The 25780-nt window shown below is 36.3% G+C and overlaps 1 protein-coding gene across 1 annotated transcript in view; it reads right to left on the bottom strand.

Moving 5' to 3' along the window:
* Positions 1 to 6252: 6252 nt before the first annotated feature.
* thsd7aa (thrombospondin, type I, domain containing 7Aa) overlaps positions 6253 to 25780 on the bottom strand; it is a 112793-nt gene continuing 93265 nt past the window's right edge. Inside the window, exons 17-27 of the mRNA XM_079441868.1 lie at positions 25511 to 25652; positions 24608 to 24723; positions 24408 to 24525; positions 20772 to 20917; positions 19683 to 19857; positions 17611 to 17784; positions 17162 to 17257; positions 14516 to 14598; positions 11442 to 11655; positions 10874 to 10961; positions 6253 to 8172 (exon numbers count right to left, since the gene is read on the bottom strand). Of these exons, the coding sequence (XP_079297994.1) occupies positions 8088 to 8172; positions 10874 to 10961; positions 11442 to 11655; positions 14516 to 14598; positions 17162 to 17257; positions 17611 to 17784; positions 19683 to 19857; positions 20772 to 20917; positions 24408 to 24525; positions 24608 to 24723; positions 25511 to 25652 (1437 nt within the window). The 3' untranslated portion in view covers positions 6253 to 8087. The remainder of the gene's footprint in view (positions 8173 to 10873; positions 10962 to 11441; positions 11656 to 14515; positions 14599 to 17161; positions 17258 to 17610; positions 17785 to 19682; positions 19858 to 20771; positions 20918 to 24407; positions 24526 to 24607; positions 24724 to 25510; positions 25653 to 25780) is intronic.

Below are 25780 nucleotides of genomic sequence, written 5' to 3'. Positions count from 1 at the left end.
AACTTCATGTCTCACAAAAGCAACTTTACATTTAGTCTCAGCCTCAGACGTCACACCCACGCCCCGAAATGTGCTGATGAACGAAAACTAACTGTGATTGGTTGTTTGACATGTCGGTCAAACGGCCTCATGGGCGGGCCTTGACCAATGAAAGTTGCCATGGATTCCAGACCTTCAGCCGTCAGTCTACTTAACATCTTGCGAATATGACAGTACAACTGACAAATGCAACTTAATATCTCATAACTGCAATTTTATATCTCAGAATTGTGACTTTGTGTCTTGCACATACAACTTAACATCTCACAAATGCAACTTTATATCTTATAAACGCGATTTTATGTTTTATCATTGCAGCTTTGTATCTTGAAAAGACAACTATATCTCAGTTGCAATTTTCTATCTCTGCTGTGATTTATCTCAAAATGTGACTTTTTGGTCACAAATGCAACTTTCTATCTAACAATTGCAATTTTATATCTCATAATTGCAACACAATCCCACAACACAACTTTATATCTCAGAATGTGATTTCTAATGCAACTTCATTTACTTCCTTTTGTGTACTCTTTTTCTGCTTTTGCTGTATAGGCTACATGGGTATCCATAGGTCGGGTTGTCTCGACAACTTTGAAGTCTTTTAAGTTTGATACGAACATACGTACGGACAGACGGGGTTAACGCACGAGTCTTTGATGCTCAAATCCGTCAGAGGGGACACCTGCTCACAATACACACTCTCCCTTCCTTCTAATCACGAGGTCAAGTGGGTTTAATTTAACACAGCCTACCTTTGGTCCTCTCTCACTCTCATTCACTCAAACCATGTAATCTACCACAGAGAACAGCAGATTATAGGGTAGAGACTTCCATTTCCGAACGGTTCAGTGGAAAAGAAGCGAGGGATAAAGACAGATAAAGAAAAGGAGGAAGAGGAAGATTGAGCCAGCTGAGTGACGCTGGCAATACACTGCTGTGGCATGGCTCAGCTGGCATGGCTGAATGCCTGATTGTGTGGGCAGATGTTTCAGACAGAAGGGAGCAGACCCCATAGGGGCTGCGGTGACACAATAGGGAGGCTTTCAATTAGGCCAAACTCAGGCACTCTTATGCCAGGTGCCAGCGGCCAGGTGTTATCTTACGCCACAAACCATCGCTCGTGCCTTCTTATACATTACAGACATACAGTATATTCATCCCATAAGCTGCAGTACTGATTTGATCGGTGTGTGTGTGTATGCGTTTGAGAGAGAGAGAGAGAGACTTTTCATGTTGAGCTAAGTTGGTGCAGGCTGGTGGTGGCTGCCAGCATGGCTCATATGAGTGCTGGAGCGGGCGGACCCCGAAGGCACTGACAGAGACAAATGCAGGATCAGAGCACCGGTCGCAGGATGCAGCTGGCGCGCATCAAGTGCTTCCGCATGGCAATTAAACTGACGGCTGGACTCGAAGACACGGCCAGACTGATACTCGTACACAAAGTCCACTGCATCTGCATCTCAGAACGCCATACACAATCAGGAGGGTTAATGACTCCGATTATGGTGTATTACAAACTCGACTCTTTAAACAATAACAAATGTCTCACTGCTGCAGACGGCAAATGTTGGTTTTTTGATTTTAATATGCTCTCGAGTTTTTCATTTCATCTGCAGGGGCCTTTTGATGAAGTTTCAACAACTTTCATGAGAAACAAAAAAGCATTTAATGAAGTTTTGCATCTCTCTGCAGTCTTTCTTAAAGGGATAGTTCACCCAAATATGTTCTGCAGAACAAATAGGAACAACCAAGCTCCTAAAATGGTACTGGAAGAATTATGAGATTATATCTCTCTTGTTGAGTTTGCCAGTAAAACATTTGTGTTCTTTCACAAAACTATTGCACTTCCCCCCAAAAATGTTATATCGTAAATGCACTAATATATAGTTTTTCCAAGTTTTATCATATACACCACAAACGTTTTGCAAGTGAATGCAAAGTTACCCAGAGGAAAGCAAAAGCTTTGTAGGGGATTGCAACTGAAGCTTTGAAGAGAATGCCGAACCCTTAAAATATATAGTTCTTTTTCTCATCTAATTTTATAATCATCACCATATCCCATTAGGGGTTCTATAAATAACACATTCTGAAGACTGTTTTTGTACAGTACATATATTGAGAGTCAATGGGGACATTATTTCCAATTGACTTGCACTGAATAAAAAAACAAAGCAAAAAACAGTAAGACATTTTAAAAATATATCTTCTATAGAAGGTGTGTACTGACATGAAGGTAAAACATGACAAAATGTCATTTTTTGGGTGAACTGTCTCTTTAAGAACATTTGGCACAGCGATATAGCGTCTTCAAATCAATCAAGAGCTGTAGTTTTAAGACTCCCTAAAGTGCAACTTAATGGTGTAATGGAGTCGGAGCTTGATTTATCTGCTGAAGATTATCAATGTTCCTCAATGTTGGACCAAAAGTGAACTTCCTTCCTTCACTTTGGAGCTGATATTCTAATTCTATAATCCTTTCCTGTACCTGATGTCGGTTCTGCTTAATCAAATTTGCGCTCCATCTTGATTACTCAGAGGTTGGGACAAAGTCATCGGATTGAAGTAGCCTTGCACTGGGACTAATTGATTAGGTCAGTCTGTAAGTCTTCCTGCTTTTAGCTGAGGAATTCAATTGGAATGAGGGCCAAGAGACATGATTGTGATAATTACTGATTGGGTAATGAGGACTGAAGACTCCCAGAGGCCTCAAGTCATGATTATAATCATAGAAGCATTGTGACCCTGTTGATTAAAGCCAGATATGACTTTAACAAGCTGAAGGCAGCGGGATGACTCTACTATTAAAACAAAAGAACATCCTACACTGTAGGCACTCTCACTTTATGTCCAACTCTATGGGACGACCTCCAAAAGTGAGATCTTCTGAATCTTTCCTCTGATTACGTGCAATTGTACTGTCCCAAATTATACAGCTGAATTATGTGCTGTTTGTGAGTGGAAACATCATGGCCCGGTTTCCCAGACAGTGCTTAGACTAAACCAGGATTAGGCCATAGTTCAATTAGGACATTTAAGTCATTTTTATGAACGTACTTAGAAAAAAAAAACATTGCTAGTGTGCATCTTGAGACAAAACAAAGGCACTGATATATTTTAAGATCAGTCAGTGCAAGTTTTTTTCAGTTGAAACAGCTCAGACTTACATTTTAGTCGACGATTAGGCTTAAACCTGGTCTGTGAACCCGGGGGTAGGTCTTCAAGAAAAATGTTAAGGATTTGAATATTTTATACCATCTGGAGCATTGTAATTTATTACCAAACATTTCTATGGTAGAAAAACAAATCTACTTGTCAGGCATTGCAACAATTCAGACACTGTCTTGTAGCGACATCTAGTGGTGGAAATCAACAATGAGCAAGTTAGTAAAAGATTTAAAAGCAGGAGGTTTGATTTGACATTTTATATATTTAATGACAGGTACGCTCCCATACAGATATGATATCCCATATATTAAAACAGTCTCGATGATTAATAACGAGTTACAATCTTGTATCACTTGTCAGTTTAGTAAATCTACGGAATAAATCTCGCAGCCCCATTCCAACCAACATAATACTCACCTGTGCGCGGAAGAACTCCATCCTCTACTCATTCATTATGGAAAATTCATATTCATGTCCCTTTAGTTATTCATTTGGATTTATCGATTTATGCCTAAATTTGAAAGTTCTTCTTCACCTGTTGTTACTTGCAGTAAAGTTATACTGAAAGTTGATTGGCTTGAGTGGTTGCTGTTGATAATGATTGGTTATGGATTGGTGAAAATACGCAAATTTAAACGACGTTGCGTTATTTGAATATTAATTTTGATTGGTGAGTGTTTGAGCCAGATTTGAGCAATAGGGAAAGGGGTTTTCTTTTCTTAATAATAATAAAAAAAAAAAACTTGAAAATGTGTATCATAAAGATTTACCCTGGTTCACCATGGGCTGCGGGGCAAACTGAGATACTTTGTAACATGTTGGCTTTTACTATATTAGCTTACCATTCAATATTTTGGGGTGGGTAAGATTTTTCATGTTTTTGAATAAAAGTCTCTTTTGAGACTAAATTTGATTGATAAAACTACACCAAAAACTGTAATCACTTAATAAATCATTTTCAGTATTGAGAACAGTTGTGCTGCTTAATGTTCTTGTAGAAATACAATACTTTTATAATTATTTAATTTAATTTTATATTTTTTTTTCAGTATTCTTTGATGAAAAGTAAAAAAATATAAATATATTGCAACATTGTAATTGCCTCTGCTGTCTTTTTGATCAATGCATCAGTTTTGTCATCATTGCTGAATAGAATTATTTATTCCGATTTTAGTATTATTAGAACTTCACAGACATTGTACAGCAGTAACTTTGACACTAACGTAAGTTATAAGCGCATAGCAGATGAGGTTACACTTTATTTTAAGGCAGGGGTGTCAAACTCAGTTCCCAGAGAGCCGCAGCCCTGCAGAGTTTAGTTCCAACTCGCATACCATGTAGTTTTCAAATAAGCCTTAATGACTTGATTAGCTGGATCAGGTGTGTTGCATCTAAACTGTGGAGGGGTGTGGCCCTCCAGGAACTGAGTTTGACACCCCTGTTTTAAGGTGTCTTTGTTGCAGTGTAATTAGACATTTAAGTACTGAGTAATATTAATTAACTACATGTACTTAATATATAGTTAGGGTTAGGATTACGGTTATTTGCATGTAATTTTGCATACATAATTGTTATTTTAATAGTAAGGACACCTGTTACCTCAGATACTGACATTTTCATGTGACAGACCCATCAGTGACCCCTAAACGTTAATGTTAAACAACTATTTGGGTTTAAATTTTACCATAAACTTACTGCCAAATTCATTATCGTCCAGGGTTTTTTTTTTTTTTTTTTGGTCATGTTACACTGAATAAATGGATCCACTCAAAAACAGTGAGTCAAAACTGGGATGATCTCAAAGAAAATCTCTTTCATCTGCACAAAATCAGTTACAATATTGAACCTTCTCAACATGATCTTACGAAGCAATGCGCATTTTTCTGATACTGACAATGCACCAACTGGCAAGCTAAAATGACATTAAAACTAAAATGAGCCACATGTACAGCAATGTTTTCCTTGTTTATTATCAGCAATTCATCAGACACATATAAACAACCTGTAGGAAAAGAAGAAAGCAACATTTTCACACAGTAACTTGGTTCGCCCCAGCCAAGATCAATAACAATAGACTCTCTCTCTCACACACACACTCCTTTCACACACACATACCTTCACACACACTTTGAGAGGTTCATACTAAACACTTTGTGTAGTAAAAAAAGAAATGAACAAATTATATATGATAAAGAAATCATTAAATAAAAGATCATTCATGTATTTACAAATGAACAAAACAAGCATTAACACAAGTAAACATTCCTTTCACCCGCCGCATTTGAAAGCAAATTCAATGATATGCCTTTAGAGATCAATAGCGCCCATAGATCATTCACTGTAGCTATGTTTTTTGGAAAAAGTGGCCCTAACCTGCTTATTTGTGCTTTTCAACCCAATTTTTAGAAGGCCGGTGACACTGATGACCATTTCAGTCTTATCTGAATCCACATATCTTCATTACCAATTCTGTTGGTGTGTGATTACTTATATGCAGGTTCATGGCATGGTGACAAATAACTTGCACCATTATAAAATAAAAAAATCTAAATAAATAAAAATACTAAATAAAAATAATATTAATGAAATAATAATTGTTTTTTTTTCTTTTCCTTTGAAAACTGAACTTTACAAACACTTATTACACGGCTCTCTGGAATACCTAAGTCTGGTCAATCATGTGGTCTCAAACTCAATTCCTGGAGGGCCACAGCTCTGCACACTTTTGATCCAACCAGCTCCAAATTACACCTGCTTGCAAGCTTCTAGTGATCCTGAAGACCTTGATTATCTGGATCAGGTGTGTTTGATTAGGGTTGGAGCTAAACTGTGCAGACCTGTGACCCTCCAGGAATTGAGTTTGAGACCAATGATTTATGTTAACACAGATTGGCGCTACTTTGAAGTCAAACGCAACTGGCGCCATCTAGTGTCTCAGTTAATGCATCACATTTGAATATTACTGTAATGTCACAGTGTTGTTGTCTTGTTGCTAGGCTGATTGTTCTGTATTTTGTAACAATCTTTTTTTTTTCTTAGCGTAAGCTTTACAATAATATAAAAGAAAAATTATAAAATTATTTAAATTTAAATCAATTTTCAATGTGTCACAGAGGCCAAATAACCGTGTAATTAGCAGGATAGTGTACAGTAAGCTGGTCATTTTCACCGGTGTAATTTTAGTATTATTAATTTATTTATTAATATTTTAAATTAGTTTGTAATTCATATGGTCCATTTTCATTTTAGTAATTTTGCTATGTGCTTGTCTTTTTTTGGTTTCTATATAGCTTTAATTTTTATTTCAGTTTTAGTTTTAATTTTAGCACTTGAAAATTATGAGTGTTCCATTGATGATGATGATGATGATGGCTATGTTATACCTGACCATGAGGGATCAATGGCGTGTTGTTAAATTTAAACTTAAATTTAAATGTTAAATTTTCAAGTTAGTTGCAAAGGCAACATTCCACTTAAGTTTTTTTTTTTTTTTTAAATAGTCTTCTGTCATTTTTATTAGAAATCAGCCTGTTGGGGTTTATTTTGCAATAATAACCAGCTCACTGTACATCATCCCTTACGTAATGTCTCAGCACAAACCACAGCATTTCTTCATTCTAATGAATGAGCTGAGATTTGTTCAACCTCAAATAAGGTTCATAATTGGTAATAATGTCAAACGAATGTTTCCAAAAGTAATCTTTCAATATCAGAGTATTGGTTTTTCCGAATCTAGCTGATATGAAACTGCATGCTGTTATTGTGTTAGACAGTCACGTTATACAAACTGCAAACAGAATTGGTTCACACAGACACAGTAGGATCAGAAAATCATACTGTTAAAAGCGCTTGAATTATGAACACAGAGCCCTTGGAATCAGAGACGAAAGACTGAAACACATGGAAAACTTCACCGACCTGGATCTCTAAGGTGAAAAGAACCATTGAATTGAATACACAAGTCAATCAGGCAAAGAAAGCAAACACATGGCTGATTGCAACTGTACATACAACAGGGGGGGGTTTGGAGTCCACAAAAATCTTTTCAACGGCCCCTTTATCACAAACAGGAGGTAACCAGTAAACAAGTATGTATAAACAAACACCAGTGAGTTCCATCAGAAGAAAAAGGGCTACTTTTGTTCTCTCTCGCTCTGTTTTTTTTTTTTTAAAGAAACGTGTATAGCACAAGACTGTACGTCATCTTGTTTCGCGAGAGGCAGTTTTCTATGGCAATGCTATAAGTAAATGTTCATGCTGCACTAATATAGTGCAAAATGGAGCCTGGATACAGAAAGGGGGAAAGGCAGGCCAGAGTTTCAATAGGGAGCGCTAGTGAGCCTATTCAATTGGCAGGCTTTTATCCTTCTGATCACACAATACTGAGCGTTTCAGGGCTGAAAATGCTATTGTGTATTTATTTGTCTGAACATGCAACTTCCCAACAGCCTCAGACAATGTACATATTGCAGGAGCTGACAAGAAGTGCGACTAAACAGGAGACGGGCATTTTTTGTGCTTTCTCAGCAAAAAAAACAAAAACGTCCCAATTTCAAAAAGGTCTTGCAACTTTCCTCCCGAAAGACTAAAGTCTATGTTACAGAAATATGTCAATGGCAGAGAGGTGAAGGCAGACTTCCTGAAGAAGATTTTTGAAGAGTTTATGAAGGCTCTCGTGAAAAAAAATTAAATTTAAACGTAAAAAAAAAAGGAGGGGGGGAGAAACTTTATATAAACACGGATCGAGTCTCTCTCTGAGGTTCCATTAGCGTCTTATAAAAAGCAGTCGGTGAGTTTGCGCGAGTCTCCTTGTTTGAGGCTTGTACCGATGGCCGACTGTGTAAGGAGGCGAGTATCTGTAGTATGAAGCGAACGTGGTTAGGCTACATGTCGTCACCGTCGTAAGCCAGCGTCAGCGGCTTGAGTCTGTTGTTCATCTGTCTTCTCTGAGGCTTCTTTGGCTTTTTGCTGTGGAAAAAATAATAACTATTATTACAAAGCAACTACATTTTACTTCAACAGATGCAATAAGTTAGCAAGCTTGTTTACCTGCACATATGAACTAAATCTATAATATTTGAAAAGATCTGACCTTCTATTACTGTACATCTAATATTGAATAGCAATGCATTAAATCTGTCACCTTTATATCTATTGCATCTGTTTATTCATATGTTTTATCATTTTGCTATATTGAAATGCCTCACATTTGTGTTTTTTCAGGGCATTTTATGGTGTTAAATGTCCATGCACTGCTGCTGGTTGCCATGCATTAGCAAATGCCTTTTTATCATGCAATAGATGAATCTAATGTAGCTTATACCGATATAACATCACTGTTATTTTAGTATCATCGAGATATTATTCAAGTTTTTATTAATATATTAATTTTAAAATATTTTATTTTTAAAGCTTTTTAAAGTTTTTTAATATTTATAATATTATAATAGTTTTTAAATATGTATAAATATTATTTAATTATTATTATTATTTAATATCACAGTATTATTTCAATTTTAGTTTTAGTTATTTTAGTACATCAAGTTAAATTAAATTAAAATCATACTTGTTTCACAGGCAAATAGCTGTAATAAATTAAGTTTTATTTATTTCATTTTATTTTAGTTTCAAGTAATGGAAATGTTTATACAAGTGCTGACAAATGATTAATTGTGATTAATCCAAAATAAAAGTTTTTGTTTGCATAATATATGTGTGTATACTGTGCATATTTATTATGTATAAATACAAACACATGCTTGTATATATTTAAGAAAAATATGCTATGTTTATATTTTATATATATTTATATATAATATAAAGTATAAGAATATAAATATATAAATGTATATACAAGTAATGTGTGTATATATATATATATATATATATATATATATATATATATATATATACACAGTACACCTACATATGTTATGTTAACAAAAACTTTTATTTTGAATGTGATTCATCGCGATTAATCATTTGAGTTTTATACATTACATGTTTAAACATTTTAAGTAACGGAAATGTTTATATAATAACCCTGTACTGCACATTTGTCATTTAAGTGTGCAGTGTATTATTTTGCAACTTTTAATTAAATATATTTTCCGATAAGGCATGAAGACAGATGCTAAAAATGGCTAGCAGTGATTATTATTATGATTAGTAATAAGCTGCCATGCTAACTTTTACAGGAAGCATAGCTTTAGCAGTGGAGGGAACAGGGAAGTAGCCAGCCCACTAAACTCTACAAACCAAACTTACCTTAGCGAGTACTATGACACAGAGATAGGGACACATGTGAATACAACATCCTCTAAACCTCATTTTAGCTCAAAAGTCAACTATTAATAGAATAACTTTTAAATATAAGGTGAACTGCAAAGAATATATCAGTATTTTGCATCAAAGAGAAAATTAGTGTTCATTGATGATGATGATGATGTTATGTTATACCTGACCATGAGGGGGCAATGTGGGAACAGAAACGGGTTACAATATTTGTCTAATGTATATTCAAACATTTCTTTCAAATATATTAGTCTATTTGTATACATACACTGCAAAAATCCTATTCTTAATGTATTTTCTAAACAATAACAATCTCATTTTCCAGTTACAATACTTAAAAATTACAAGATCAATGTACATGAGAAGCAACAGTGCATTACAACGCGATTTAGCAGAATAAATTATATAGATATATGATGAAATTATAAATATTTCACAGAATGCTGAATTGTATTTTCTGTATTATTTCATTAGAAAAGGAAAGATCAGTAAGAAACTCATACAGGTTTGGAACAGCATAAGGGTGAATAAATGATACAATGTACATTTTTGGGTGAACTATCCCGTTAAGAAGTTCTTTTTTAGCAGTGTATATAAAGCTAAACTACTAAACTCCAGTAGATCTACCTGCTCACCTCCACCAAACAGCTCCATGTGATTGGTCAGAAAGGCACATGTGACAGTGAGAAGGCATAGGTGATGGACATGATTGGCCACAGGGCAAGGCCATGAGCTGAGAGCTCTAATTAAACTGAGTCTCAATGCGCTGACAGTCAGGGCAGGTATATATCAGCTCTTGGTCGTTGGGTCCGACACAAACCACAGAGGTAATGGAAGGGTCCGGGCTCGGAGGAGAGCACCGGGCCAGCATACAAAAACTGATAGATATGAAGGGGTTGGGGAGACAAATGAGAAGTGAGATAAATGGAAAAAGAAATAAAGAAAAAAAAAAAATCAGTATTTTTGTCTTGTCTTTAAAAATCTTTCAAATAAATTATTTACTAAAATAGAGAATGTATTTTAAATAAAGTTTCTTCTTTATTTGATTTTTTTCTTGTGCAGATCATAAATCTAACAACATTTAGTGATATTTAAACTTAAAAAACAGGAAAAAAATAAGAATGTATTTAATTAATAATATTTTACAATATATTCTCTGAAACTTGTTACTTTAATATTAAAGTTTTATTGTATCTTAATATTTTTAGTGGAAAACAAGACAAAAGTATTGATTAGGAAAATGAAGTGAAGCAGTCAAGTTGAGAGCAACTTACATGGATTAACATAAATAAATGATTAAATAAGATGAATAGAATAAAGGAGCTTTATGGAATGAACAAAATATCTAGTTTTCTGTTATAACAAATCTTCTTACCAGGCTAAGTAAGTCATAGAGACAATGAACACTAGCAGTACAAAAGCTCCAGCTGCCACACCATACACCCAGGTCTTCAGTGTGCCATCTGTGCAGATACACACAAACACATCAACACAAGTACACAGCTGTACCTCAGCTGTTCAGAACCAAGACAACTGGTAAAACAAGGCCATTCTGCTCTACCCATTGGGAACACCCTTCCTGTTTGGACCTTCATATATTACTGTGGCCTCAGGTAGTATTTACTTCAACAAAATGTCTATAGTTTTATAATTCCAATCTACAAAAAAAATCAAACGTGCTAAAATGTTGTGATATTATACTTATATATTGCAAATAAACCTATTCACTTTTAATTCATACATTTGTGTCTAAATACATTTTATACCCCTGTATATGTTTTTAACATTTATTTTGCAAACCAAAAAATCTTGTTGTACACAAAAAGGGTTAAAGATAGTTAGCAGTAGTTAGTGTGAAAATATTAGTCTTGATTTTTAATATAAATGCTTGTAAACATTGGTCCTCTGCAACAACTCAGAGTTATACTGAGTCATAAACTCACCGGGTCCGAAGGGCTGGAGGAACCATGTGCGTCCGGAGCGGCCTGGGAGGTTGGCGGTGGGCTGAGTGGGGTTGAGGGCTCGGATCGTCTTCACGTCAGCCTTACTGTCTCCTGCGGTGGGGATCTCAAGCACAGGTATGACAGTGCACTGGTCCAACACTCCATCAGAAGTCATCACCTCAGTGTAACCCTCTTCGCAGCCACATACACCAGCCTGCAGGGGGAGACATTGCACCAGTTACAAATATGGATAAGATATGGTTTACAACAGACAATCAGCATACATACACAATTAAACAATGGAAATTAAATGAATGTATTATTATTATTATTAAATAAATTAATATTTTTATTTACCAAGGATGCATTAAATGGTTACACTTTATTTTAAGGTGTAATTATACATTTAAGTGCTGAGTAATATTAACTACATATACTCACTATATAGTTACAGATATGATTAGAGTTTGGTTTAGGGTTACTTGCATGTAATTGTACATAATTTATTGTTATTATAATAGTAAGTACATGTAACGTGTAACAAGGACACTAAAATAAAGTGTTACCCATTGAATTGATCATCAAAAGTGATAGTAGAGACATGGTTAATGTTACAAAAGATTTCCATTTCAAATAAACGCTGTTGTTTTGAACTTTCTATATATCAAGGAATTCTGTGTGTGTGTGTGTGGTGGTGGTGGGGGGGGGGGGGGGGGGGGGGTCTCACCGTTTCTACAAAAATATTGAGCAGCACAACTGTTTTCAACATTGATAATAATAAGAAATGTTTCTTGAGCACCAAATCAGGATCACGTGACACTGAAGACTGGAGTAAAGGCTGCTGAAAATTCACCTTTGCCATCACAGGAATAAATTACATTTAAAAATATATTCAAATAGAAAACAGCTATTTTAAATTGTAATAATATCTCAAAATATTGCTGTTTTTACTGTATTTTTTTATATAAAAAGGCAGACTTGGTGAGCAAAAGAGACTTTTTTCAAAAACATAAAAAATCGTACCCACCCTTCATCCACTTTTGAACAGTAGTGTGCTTTAAATCAATGAAAAATACATTTTAAAAATCATATATTTTTTTTAGTAAAGTTGTTCAGAAATGTACAAGCCATTTAAACAGGGATTCATAATATATCAGTGACTATCAATATCGGCCACAATTAACATGCTTATTTGATATTAGATATAATATCAAATAAGCACATAATCAGGACTTATTTTTTATTAAATTGTTCTGTCTGTTTGTCTATCAATTGTATGTTGAAATGTTACAACGTGTGATTTTACTTGAAGTCATTTCTCGGCCATAATAAACTGCAAAATAAATTGATGCTGTCAGTTTAAAGTGTGGCTAGGTGAAATAAAATGGAAGCAGAAAATCACTCATACCAGTTGTTAAAAACACAGACAGCTTTCTATTTGTGGCATTCCCTCAGCCTCTAAACAGCTGCTAATTGAATTTACTTTCCGTCTCCTGCGACCATCGCTTAGCTTTCTCTCTACCAGTGTCACGTAGTTCTTTCTTTCCGCTAACAGCTCTGTTAGATGCTAAAAATATTTCTGCAGCATCTAGCTGTGATTTCAAAGATAATTTCCATGTTCGTTGTGCTATTTTAGGGCTTTCTTTGTTCTGAAAAACATCAAGATCATGTGAATCCTGAAGGCTACGAGTGCATGTTCGAGCGTGGGTGTTGATAAGATACATCCCAGCACGTGTTCTTCCACTGACGAGACATTTGGATCTCCATGAGCATCACCGTTCTGCAGACCTGTGCTTGTGTGCAAATATATGTGGAGAATCCCCCAGGTTCCTGCCGTCTGCAGGGGGTCTCTTATTCCCACTGCAATCTTGGGAGGATAATCGGCCCACACGCAAACACAACCCTTGTCAGATCTATGCGATCACGGGAAAACCAGAATGCACTGGGGCATTTGCATTTATAGAGATGGGCACAGAAGAGCAGGTCTGGATGTAGCAGAAGAAACTGATATGAATACAAGCAGTTTCTTCCCACAGTAGAGGGATTCACTACACAGCGGGAGACCCGATTCAGACACGTTCACAATCTTCACTTGCATATAACATTCAGTTCATATGCAATGGGGGAAAATCGCACGCTGGAGGACAAATGTGGTAGCTCACAATGAATGTTTACATTTCATGTTGGATCATCTTCAAACAAACAAGATACATATATAGGGGAGAGTGTGGAACTGTTTCCTGGCATTTAAAAAAAAACATTTTTTGACGTGAGCATACACAGTAAGCCAGAAGTTTTCACCATTTCTGTCTGGCTGTGAGGAGAAGAAACACAAAGTGTGTCCCAAATCGTGCACTTGTGCATTCTATGGAAAATTCCGAAATGAAAAAGTGCACTTGAAACACCTGGATGATGCACTTTATTAGTGTGAATAACAATAATAATAATTATTATTATTATTATTAATACTAAATAAAATAAGAAGAAGAAATAAGAAAGTTGCAAAGGAAAAAAGTAAAATATACTTATAATACTATATCTTGACCATTTAAAGGATTTTACAAATCAAAGGCATATGCAAGCATAAACACATTCAAACACACCAACCACTCCAAAACAGTGCTGCCATCCAGAATAATATAAAGCTCTCAACTGATAGTGACTTATCCTCCCTAAGGTGTTTTATTTGGCCTGTACTGATCTCTACAGTGCTAGCAGTGTTACTGCTTTTAATATCCTCTGGCATTGGTCACGGAGCTTGATAAAGTCCATGCATAAGGCTAACACTGTTATTTTTATCAGAAAAAGACTGAACAGTAAAGTGGCTTTAATAGTTTCCATCCAAGGTTATTAAGATGGTATCTGCTGATAAGTGGATATTAAATTTTGCTATTATAGCCGGTGCATCTTGGTTCTCATGTTTCAGAATTTCCCATTATACATTCCAGGGCTATATCTCTCTCCTCTGGAGGAAGTCTAATCCTGCTGTATTGAATATCCATGCAACCCTGTTTACAGTCTGTCTGCATCCCACCTCAGCAGGCGTCCAAACATAAACATGCACACGTACTAACCTCAGTGCAGTAGGAGCGAAGTTTGTCGCAGGCTGGGTCACATGATCTGTCAGACACCGGCTCGCTTGTCAACAGGCATCCACCTGCAGGCAAAGAGTTCAGAGTTTCATATAAACATTGTTTAATGACATTGTCACACTCACACACACAAACACATGTCCATTTTCAGCTACGGCATTGTCCTGGAGGCATCAAAGTCTCTGCATTCTGTTGCTCTCCCACTTTCATCCTCTTTTCCTCTCGTTGGTAATGCAAACAGTGCCAGACATGCTTTACTCCAATTTAATTCATGCTTAATACCTCTCGAGTTATGATATTACTGATGTGTTAACTGATTGGCATGAGGCAGTATTTAAAATTCAACTAGACTTGTACATTTTCTAGGAAAAAAATGGACAACCTTCCCCAGTATTTGGAAAAGCAAGGTTTTCATACTTTTTTTATGCCATTGGTTTCTTTCTGAGAAACCAATTCCTAAAACATGATAGCCAGTTTACAGTGTGAAAAATAAGTATGTATATGTAAAATATCCAGAAAAAAAAGAGTTCATATGTTATCTATTAAACAACTTTTTTTTTTTTTTTACCCACCATTAGTGCTGCTAGATATGTACATCTATATTATAATAATGTTTTATGTCATAAGTGTGAATTTTTATCTAAATTTTTTACACGTGATAATTATGGCTTTTTATCTTATAATTATGACTTTTTGTGTCAGTTTTGACAATCTCATAATTATGACAAAAAATCTAAATCATGAAATGCTGTCATAATTATGACTTAGTATCTCAATTTTTTATCTCATAATTATGATTTTATGTCAGAACTATGAATTAGCAAAGTATTGGGCTTTTTATTTATTTAGAAAACATTAAACTATGGCTGTCAACAGAATAAATTAATTAGGAATATAAGAATAAAATTTAAGAATATATTAAATGTTTAATATATCTGTATTCACAAAATTATTAATTTATTTATTTGTTTATTTTTTACATTTTCTGAACCATTTTTTCCCTTCCCTTGCAGACCCTAGGGGCCCGTGGACCCTGTTGCAAAGTATTCTGAGTGTTTTCTAGGGCATTACTAGGATGTTCTGGATGGTTGCTAAGGTGTTCTGAAGGGTTACTAAGGCATTTGTACGTAATTTCTAGCTCATTCGCAGATATACTGTTCCCTAGCTATTCAGGCTTGGGCTACTCCATCAATGTAAGTCCATGGGATTTCTGCCAGTTTTATCGTCAGCCAACACAATTAAAAAAGATCCTCTTCTTGGGCCGCCTATGTGTACAATCTCAACATCCTTTCGCTCACTTTCCATCTTCCTCTCTACAAATCGCAGCCTGTGGGAATCCACTGGATCTATAAAAGCACTGAAATGGGCAGCCGGCAGCCAGTGCAGGGGTGTTATTTTCTCTAAGCTGGGATGAATCAATACATCCAATCAACAATGAGAGCAGTGAAATAGAACTGCTCCCTAACGCCGGAACCACCCTCGACTGCCGCTGCCAGATACCATGACAATTGTTAAGGCCACAACCAGCACTAGATGTGTCATTTGTGTCCATGGTAAATCAGAAATCTGCTTACTGGGTGACACTTGGATAATTGGAAATGCGTTTTCTCTTTGTGTGTTTTGATGTAAAGAATCATCATTATCAATAAGATAAAGCTATCGCCGTGTTAAAAGATCTCTTCTTTATAGGTGCACTATAAACTGTAAGCATCTGCAGAAACATGTTTACCAATTAGCAGCCTGTATGAATATTCATACTTCTGCACACCTTAATATAACTCATGAATATGCATAAACTGGGACCTGGTTGCTGTAGAGGTTTTGATTACAGCCTTAGAAGTTCTGCTGCCCTGTTCTGCCAATCACAAGTGACCAGACTCATGTGTGCCATCTGGAACGAGGTCAGTTTGGACAAATAAACATTTGAGAATCATAGGGATTGATTCCAAGTCGCATTAATATGGCATACAAAGCTCAATGAAATCTCATATTGCAATGCATTTATGATGCTCTTCAGTTGAGTGTGAGGGGCATACTTCTGTTCCCGTGCATTTCCACTCCTGCACCAAAACGAGGAGAGACGCAGAAATACACACACAGACACATTAACATGGGAGGACAGTTGGCATAATGGTGAATGGGATTAAATGTGGGTGTCACATTGTAATGGATTAAAAGCTTATTTCCATAAAGTATATACAAATGTATAAGAGGAGACAGCGAACACTTCAGCCTTTCCTGACAGGAAATGACAGCACAGGACGTCAACTTTATCTCAAACCACAGTCTGTCATCAAACACTCTCTGAGGAGAGAATATTGACGCTTCTGTCATACTGATGGTTTCATTTTTTTCTCTGAATATCGAAAACAGATACAGGGTGGCTTATCTCTGCTTCTACAATTTGTGCACCTATGGGATGCACCATTATTTTCTGCTTTCTGCCCTCCTGTACATAAAGGATGTTAAAAATATATAATCCAAATATTCATTTATAAAACTTCTTATGTATTAACTCAAAAATATTTTATTTTATTTTATTTCATTTCATTATTTAATTTTGTTTTGTTTTATTGTAATGTATTTTATTTTATTTTGATTTGAGTTGATTTGATTTCAAACACACACCTGTAACGTTCAATCCATCAGAGCGCTGGCACCAGACTTGTCGAGACGACACTTTCCATGGACCAGTCATCCATTTGTACTCATAACACTGGCCCTCTTAAAACACATAAAACAGTATTATCAGGGATATATAAAAATAAACAAATAATGAAAACTATCATTTTTAAAACCTTAAAACACTGTGTAGGGTTTTTTTTTTTTTTTTTAAGTATCTACAATAAAAAAAAAAAAAAAATGTAGAAACAATTTTCACTGAGAACTTTGCTCATAAATTTCACAAATAATTACAAAGAACTGGCAAGTAACAGAATTAAACTTGAAATTTTGAAGATGAAATAGTATTTTTGTACTCAAGCATAGTCTAATAATGTTTGCTTCATTTACAATTTCAGAAACCCATTTTTACAGTGAAACTGTTGCCTGCCCTAAATGCATTTATTTTGGCTCACCTGTACATGGCCTGGCTTCCCATTCCTGTTCTGGACACTGAAGAAGGTTCTCAGGTTCCTGAGCTAGAACGGCACGAGAACGCACCTGCACCGAACCGAATCCCAGATCGTCTCCCCTGATACAGCTCAGCTGACAAGGGCTCCACACAGTCCATTCTGTCAGGTAACACTCACCTGACAAATACATACACACCTCTGTTAGAAAATTAATGGGTGATTGATATTGGCATTTGCAAAGGTAGTTTGAAAATTGTATTTATTTATTTACTTACTTTTTGTCATGCTAATCGCAAAATTTAAATTTAAACTTTTTTAATTCTAATTTTAATTGTAAAATACATCACAGCAATAAACATGAATTTTGCTGAAAAATTATATAAAATGGTGCTCAGAATTCTACAGTGTTACTGGTAGCTAAAGGCATAATTAAATTCACCAAAATGTTTAACAAATAAACCTTGCAAGTGACAAAGTTTCAACTTTGCAGAAGTCCTTAGAGACTTATGAGGAGCTCCAGGCACATATTCTGTGTGGGCCTAGTGATTCATTAATAGATTTAATCTAAAAGTTTTTGCATTTTCAACCTACAGGGTCTAACAATAACAAATTCCACTTGCAAACTTTCTTTTTCTTTGTCAAGGAAACTAAGACTCCACTTTTTTTTTTGTGATCTCAGGGTGGTTTTTTTTTCAACATAAGTAGGCCAGTTTGTCCTGTTGTAATAGCAGTCCTGAGTTGTGAATATTTCCCAGAGTATTAATTATTCATAAAGTTGTCATTCCATAAAGCCCTAATCCTATGATCGTTATTATCAGAGCACGTGCGCAGCGGAACGCCAGAGGCAGATGTGACACCTGAGTTCACAGAGTACACTGGAGTCTGTGTGTGAATAGCTGATGATGTTACACAACACTGGGATGAATATTCAAATGCACAAAGGGTGCTTCATCGTCATTTAGAAACATTTGTGTGAAAAAAGAGATCGGAACAGGAAAAAAAAAAGGGAAGACAGAGGAAGCACAGTGGTAGGTCACAGCTAGAGGTTTATAGAACGGGGTGAGACGGGACGTGTGCCAGGGAGCTACACTTCAAGTACGAAGAATGAATGATGGGGTCAAAGGTCAGAGAACTGTGCAACTTTCTAAAAAAAAGCAAAAATTACAACTACACTGAGGGCAAAGCATCATGTAACTCAGCCTACCACAACACAAATCTGTACTGACCTGTGTTGGTGTGTTGTTACTGTCACTGTCCCCTTATAAAACATCAATCACGACCCTCTACTACTGCCACAAAGAACATGTCAAAATGTTGTCTAACTAACTGTCACTCACTTGCTGAAATAAAAGCTTTCAAAAGCCTGTCTGAAAATATGTTTTTTTCCATCCATTTCCTGCGAAATTACAGTACTCAAATGGACAAGCCATGAAGTTTAATTCTCTAGCTTGTGTGAGGAAATACAGCAAGAGGTGTTGATTTATAGCTGTGTGATATCGCAGTGAATATTTCACACAGTGTCTCATAAAAGCTCCCTTGTAAATGTGCCAGAGTAGGTCTGACTGATTTAAAAGTGAGCTTCTAGACAGAGGAACACAAGATTGGGATTTTTCTCTTTATCTCTAATTATAAAGGCCAATTTATACTGCTTGATTTTTTTTTTTGGAACGAGGGAGAAAGCATGATATGTTTTTGCTAAACTACATAATTGTCTTTTATATTGTCATTACAGTAAATAAAATAAAAACAGTATGCATATATTTACTATTTACTTTACTAAATAAATCTTTTGTAACATTATAAATGTCTTTAATGCTACGTCTGATCAATTTAATGCATCCTTGCGGAATGAACAAAAAAATAAAAAAATGAATAAAAATAAATGAATAAACTCAAAATGTACTGATCCCAAACTTTTGAATAGTAGTGTATATTATAACAAAGATTTATGTAATTAATCATGTGATTAATGTCTCACATTATTACAATATCTCTGACAGTTGCTGAACCCAAGATTTACATCAGTGTAGTGATTTACAACAGCATTTCGCCACAGTTGTGGCATTAGCTGTTACCTGGGCAGGGCACCGTGCAGGACTCCTGCAGGATGATCTGTTTGTCCCCATCCACAGTCTGCTCCAGGTCTCCACACAGTTCCTCATCCACCATACTGCCCGGATCCTTCCCCGAGCCATCAGACACAAAGCAGGACATGTTCCTGAAGCGCAGTCCCTCTCCACACCGCGCACCCTTAGGAAACAGGGAGTTTTGACATTAATGACTACAATTGGACACCAGCTGTGGTAAAAATAAATAAACTTTTTGTACTCCTAGTGGAGATTGAGGATGAACTCTACACAGCTTCTTTGGAGTTCTACACCTCGAAAGAGCAAATGGTGATACAAAATGAGGCAGGAAGAAATCCCAGTATTGTTTCTCTGTCCTCATGTTCCGCACTGTCAGCTACCGGCATTATTTTTTCATAGATGCTGAAAATCTCTAAAAACATGAGGCAGAAGTGAAGAAATGCTGTTGGAGACTGCTGAGGGCTGTCAGAAGACACTTTAGAGACAGGCAGCCAAGAACAAAGGCCAGAGTCAATATTCTCTCACAGCCTGCACTGTGACGGGGACATGAGGAATGAGGGGGGAAGGAGAAAGACAGAGACGGGAGGAAAGGAGAGAAGAGAGAGGCTGTGTCTTCTGTCTGTTGTCTTTAATTAAACCCCCTGTTGGGTCCTGAAAACCAGACTGATGACAGGAGGAAGATGACAGTACAAACACTGTGGAAAGGCCAAAGCAGGAGAGGATTGGGGAGTATTCTAAATATACCTAAACACCGCTGCAGATGAAATTAAGTGATGGTGGTTTACTATTGCGAAGTGCGCCTCTAGTAAGACAAAACCTGCTTAAGATGATCATATCGGAAACGTTCATTGCATTACATAGATTTTATGCAATCAGGTTACTTTTTTATGCATTAAGGTGTCATCCCATTTAGTGAAATTTCAGCAACATTTCACAAGTCCATTGTTCCTTGTCAGCAATGAAGGTCAGATATTTAGGATAAAAAAACTGCATCCATGAAGTGCATCTTAAAATATATAATTCAGCTTATTGTCCAAAATGAACAAAGAAATCTGAGTGATTGATCAGCAAACTCACCTCAGATTTGCATGGAGACCAGGCACTGTACATCCAGCTGTAGCAGGGTTTAACAGGACAGGGCTTCCACTGTTCCAGCTGTGAGGAACACGGCCGTCCATCTCCCTGAGAGGCCTGGATCACAGTTCTCCTTCTCCAGAGCTTCCCTAAAAAGAAACCATTGAAAGAACATATTTTTCACCAAGCTGCATTGTAATATTGTTACAATTTTAAAACCCTTAGTATTTGAGGTACGTTGTGGTCGCAAAATAACATTTTCTATAAGACATGACAAATGTTATTTGAAATTCACTCACATACTGGAAACATATCTCCCTAGTTTTCCTCACGCTTGCTAAAGATGATGCTTTCACATCAAACAAAGTGACTCCTCGAATGAAATAAAGGTTTTTACAGTAAGTGAATCATCTCATGTTACACACACACTAATCTCAGGTAACTCAATCCCCCTCCAATGGAAAGCCAAAAACGATATGTGACCTCGAAGTCTTTCTTCCTGTGTAGTAATTTTCTACACATCTGTGAATAACTTAATCTGCCAGGCATCTTTCAAGCCTAATTTCAGGCCCTGAAACCACTCTGAATATTCATCTCTCCCCCTCTTGATTTTCTTAAATCGATTCTGCAGAGCTGAGGAGAGGGATGGAGAGAAATGGAGTGTAGGCTCTTTCAGGCAGAATGCATCCTGCTGTTTAAGAGTGGTGCCCAGGGGAAGCTTGCAATAAAACTCCACACCCTTCTCTCACAAGAACGATTATTTTGCATGGCATGTGGCAACACAAAGAACTAAATAAAATCTTCATAAAACTACAAAATATGTGTTACTAAAATTACAATAGAGCAAGTACTTAAAGGTATTTATGTATTTTCCTTCTAAAAACCTATCAGTAAAATACCACTGCTAAACCTAAAAATAATGACCACTGATTTCTTAAGTAGTGTTAGCTAATATTAAGATCTAAAGTGGGTTTCTTTCGCTGTATGACCCCATATTCAGCTTTCTTCGTGGTTGGGTTTGGGGTCAGTAAGATCAGTAAGTCAGTAAGAAGGCTGCATTTATTTGATCAAAAATACAGTAAAAACTGTAAAATTGTAAAATATTTTTACAGTTTTAAAAAGTAGTTTGTTGTTTTTATATATTAGAAGATGTCATTTATTCCTGTGATGGCAAAGCTGAATTCTCAGCGGCCTTTACTCCAGTCTTCAGTGTCACATGATCTTTCAGGAATCATTCTAATATGCTGATTTGGTGCTTAAGAAGTAACTATTCAGTGCTATTTGAGCACATTTAGTGTTGGTTAAACTGGATGTCAGGTGGTTTGTGAATACAATACAGGTTTTAGCACTGAAATACTCCAGCAAAAGTGGTGCGAAAAGTCATCAAGCCTAGCAGAAGCGATTTTGGACTGTGGTCTGTTGCTAACTTCTTTTCAGTTATAGTTTTATCATGAACAAGGCTGGATGTACACAACCTCGAAGGGTACGGCTAGGCACTTCGTAGTGTTAAACATGATCATAGCCCAGTCCTCGGCTGACACGTTGCCCTGAAGCTAGTTGTACCAGATGCAATTCATCTTCGCCGCAGTCTGCCGTGATGGAACATCCCTGCGGAGAATCCTCTGTGAAGCTCCATGCTTTCCAGCAGCCACAAACTAAATCAACTCCCAGTGCCTTGCATCCTCTTTTTATATGCTGGGTTCAGTTGGGAAAACTGTACATACACAAGTGCTTGTGTGCCTTTGTGAGAGTTTTTAGCTGTAGGGATTGCTCATTCTCTCAGTTCTCTCTCTCGCTCTTTCTTTTCATCTCTTTCTGTCTACTGGTGGCCAAGGCACCAGGTTTAGGGCAAACAGCATAAACAGTGTGCCACAGGATAGCCAATGCAGGACGTTTAGCTCATGGCTCCACTCACAACTGGGTCTTAATTTGCATTACTGTTACATACTGTCATGCGTGACAATTCAATTTCCCTTTGTTGACAAAAATAAATAAATTCATGCCTGATTTCATGATGTTCATGGGTGCTAACTGGGTCAATGACTAGCACTAATAAATTCCAACACTAATCGTTTATTTATTATATACACTCATTATTATATAGCAATTTGTATATATAGACAATATTATGAGGAATATGCCTGACACACTAATTAATTTCTATATTAAAATTTAATATTAAAATTTTAATTTGAATACATTCTGGTGCAAAAAAAAAAACTATTAACTTCTCACTATTAACTAGTTGCTTATCAGCATGCCTATTATTAACATATTGGCTGTTTATTAGTGCTTTTAAAGCCCGGCACACACCAAGCCGACGGGCGGCCGTCAGGCAGTTTTTGTTTGTCGCCCGACGAAGTTTTCTCAGTGTGTTCTGCGCCGTCGTCATGTTGAATCGGCGTCGGAGCTCGTCGGTCAGTCAGGCCATCTGATCATTCTGATTGGCTGTTCAGCTGCCTAACCAGTGCGCAAGAAAAAAACCCTACTTGGCCGTAGGGTGTAGAGCGTCGGCTTGGTGTGTCAGGGCAACTTTGGACCAAGACGCTGCCGACGTCAGCCAACCCCGCAGTCTGCTTTCGTCACCACTAGTTCCTCGGCTTGGTGTGTACCGGGTTTTAAGCACATATTCTGCACGACCATATTCTACATCCCTATTCCAACCCAATATCTAAATTTAACAATTACCTTACTAACTATTAATAGATTTCTACCAAATAAAAGTCACTTTGTGTGAATAATTATATGGACAAATAAATAAAATGAGCTCCAAGTAATGTGCAGAAAAATGAAGGGAGAAAAACACATACAAAATATATGATATCATAGATAAGACCCTCATATTATCTCTTTTTATGTTGCCAACAAGACCATGTGTTCATTTTTAGAGTCAATTTTATTTAAAATGGCTTTTAAAAATGGTAAGAATTCACTATGAGTATAAAAAGTACATTACTAAGAACAATAAATAATAAGAATAATTTGTTTTTTGAACAAATAATTGCCAATTAATCCCAAAAATGTAAATTTCAGTATGAAATCTGATGATTCTGTATCTTTGTGGGAATCCTGCCGCCTGGGGACAGATTAAAGATGCCACGATGAACTAAACCAGCACAAGTTTCATATAGCGGCAGGGTTTGCTCTAGCAGTCGCTGGCCATTGGCTCGCAAAGACCTTGTGTAGGGGAGTGGTCTCTTAGGCCCCAAGCACACAAACATAATAGGCCCCTAATCAATCGTCAGAGCAGATGGAATTATACTCAAGGACATCATTATCCTCCTCTCAAATGCTGCTTCTGGGCGATAACACAATTGTTCTCAGACCATAATTTTTTGTGGTTTTAGCCAACTCTTTGTTAATTCTAAGACAGCAGAGAGCTCAGTATAATTCCCTAAAACTTGCCATTTGAGGAACCAGTCATGTTAGCTAACATCAAAGACCAACGTTCTGGACCACAAGACCCAAAGACCCTCCTGAGGCTTTTGATTTTGTCTGAAACAGACTGACTGACTGCTGAGAGTGTGAATTAACCAAGCCATGAAAATTTAATAATGTCACAAAAACTGTGAATTTGTAGTGCACTCTGGCAACAATCCAATTTCAAATCAAGGTTTTCAATACAAAGTGTTGGCTTACCTGCCAGACCGCAGGTGTGAGAGCATTCAGACCAGGACGACCAATCAGACAGCTGGCAGTTGACAGGGCACTCGACCACACAGGAAGCGTTCATCTGCCATTTTTTCTCGAGACCAAGCTAAAAGAAACAAAATCAATTTTGTTTGTGGATTTACAACAGAAGCATCAATTGTAAACTTGTCTTCTGAACAGAAAAGTACCTCCTCGCAAAACTTGAGGTCCACAGACTTGCCATCACTGCGAACACAGTCAAGCATGCGTGTCTTGAATCCAACCCCGCATACGGCTCGTTCACTCAGCTGACATGTGCTCCAGTCTGGATGGGAATTATAAAATAAATATTAAAAAAATATTCTAATATTCTTCTGACCAGTTATTTCAAATAAACCTTTTTCCTTTTATCATGTGAAAATTCAAAAAAAAAAAAAACTAAAAAAAGAACAAATTAAAATTTGAAATTTTGCTTTGGCAACTTCATTTACTAAAATGACTAAAACTACTAACTAAAAGTGATATAAAGCTAAATAGAAATATGGATTTTTGAAAAGTAAAAAATAAATAAAATTGACTGAATAATTAATAATAATAATAAATTATTATTAAAAATATAATACTAAAATAACACTTAATACTAAAATGCTATTTCACATTACATTTGATCCATGTGTGAAACAGTAATCTAAAATGTTTTATTTATAGTTGTACATTTTGTTTATATTTTATTCTAATGAATTAATGATTTTTATGTCAGAAGCATTACATTTAAATTTATACGAATTGAATTGAATGCATTGAATTCAGGATATACTGTACAGTTTTTTCATTTTTCATTCCCTAGGATTCAACCACCATACAAAATCTATTGTTTGAGCTAAAATAATGCTGTTATCAAGTTGAAATTTGTTGATAATCAGTATTAGCAAAAGTCAAGAGCTTCCAAACGAACTCTTAAACTATTAAAATGAACATGAATGGAAACGAAGGTTGAGAGGCCAGATGACAGATGAATAGCCAAATTTGTCAAATCAAATCTCAGTGATTTCTTAGTCTTCGCATGTATCTGGCAGCCAGCATGTTCTAGTTAAGATTCAGTCAATATTTACCTGTAATATTATAGGAATAATGGAAGCAGTTGGTGTTCAGGGTGCACGTTTCTTTCTCTGTAGTTGAAGGACACTGTTTCTCTTCCCCAGGCTGACGTATAGGGCTGGCGCTCCTTTGTCTTGTACTATTCACATTGCATGGCTTCAAAAAAAGCAAAGCTTTCAATGAACAAACGACGATCAATGAACAACAAAAGAACAATCAAATGGACAAGAGAGGACATCTTGAAATATTCAGCATATGCACAGCGGATTAATTTCGCTTTCACA

The sequence above is a fragment of the Barbus barbus genome, assembly GCF_936440315.1.
Source record: "Barbus barbus genome assembly, chromosome: 19".
NCBI lineage: Eukaryota > Metazoa > Chordata > Actinopteri > Cypriniformes > Cyprinidae > Barbus > Barbus barbus.
The sequence above is the reverse complement of the archived record's forward strand: the minus strand, read 5'-3'. Positions and strand labels throughout refer to the sequence as shown.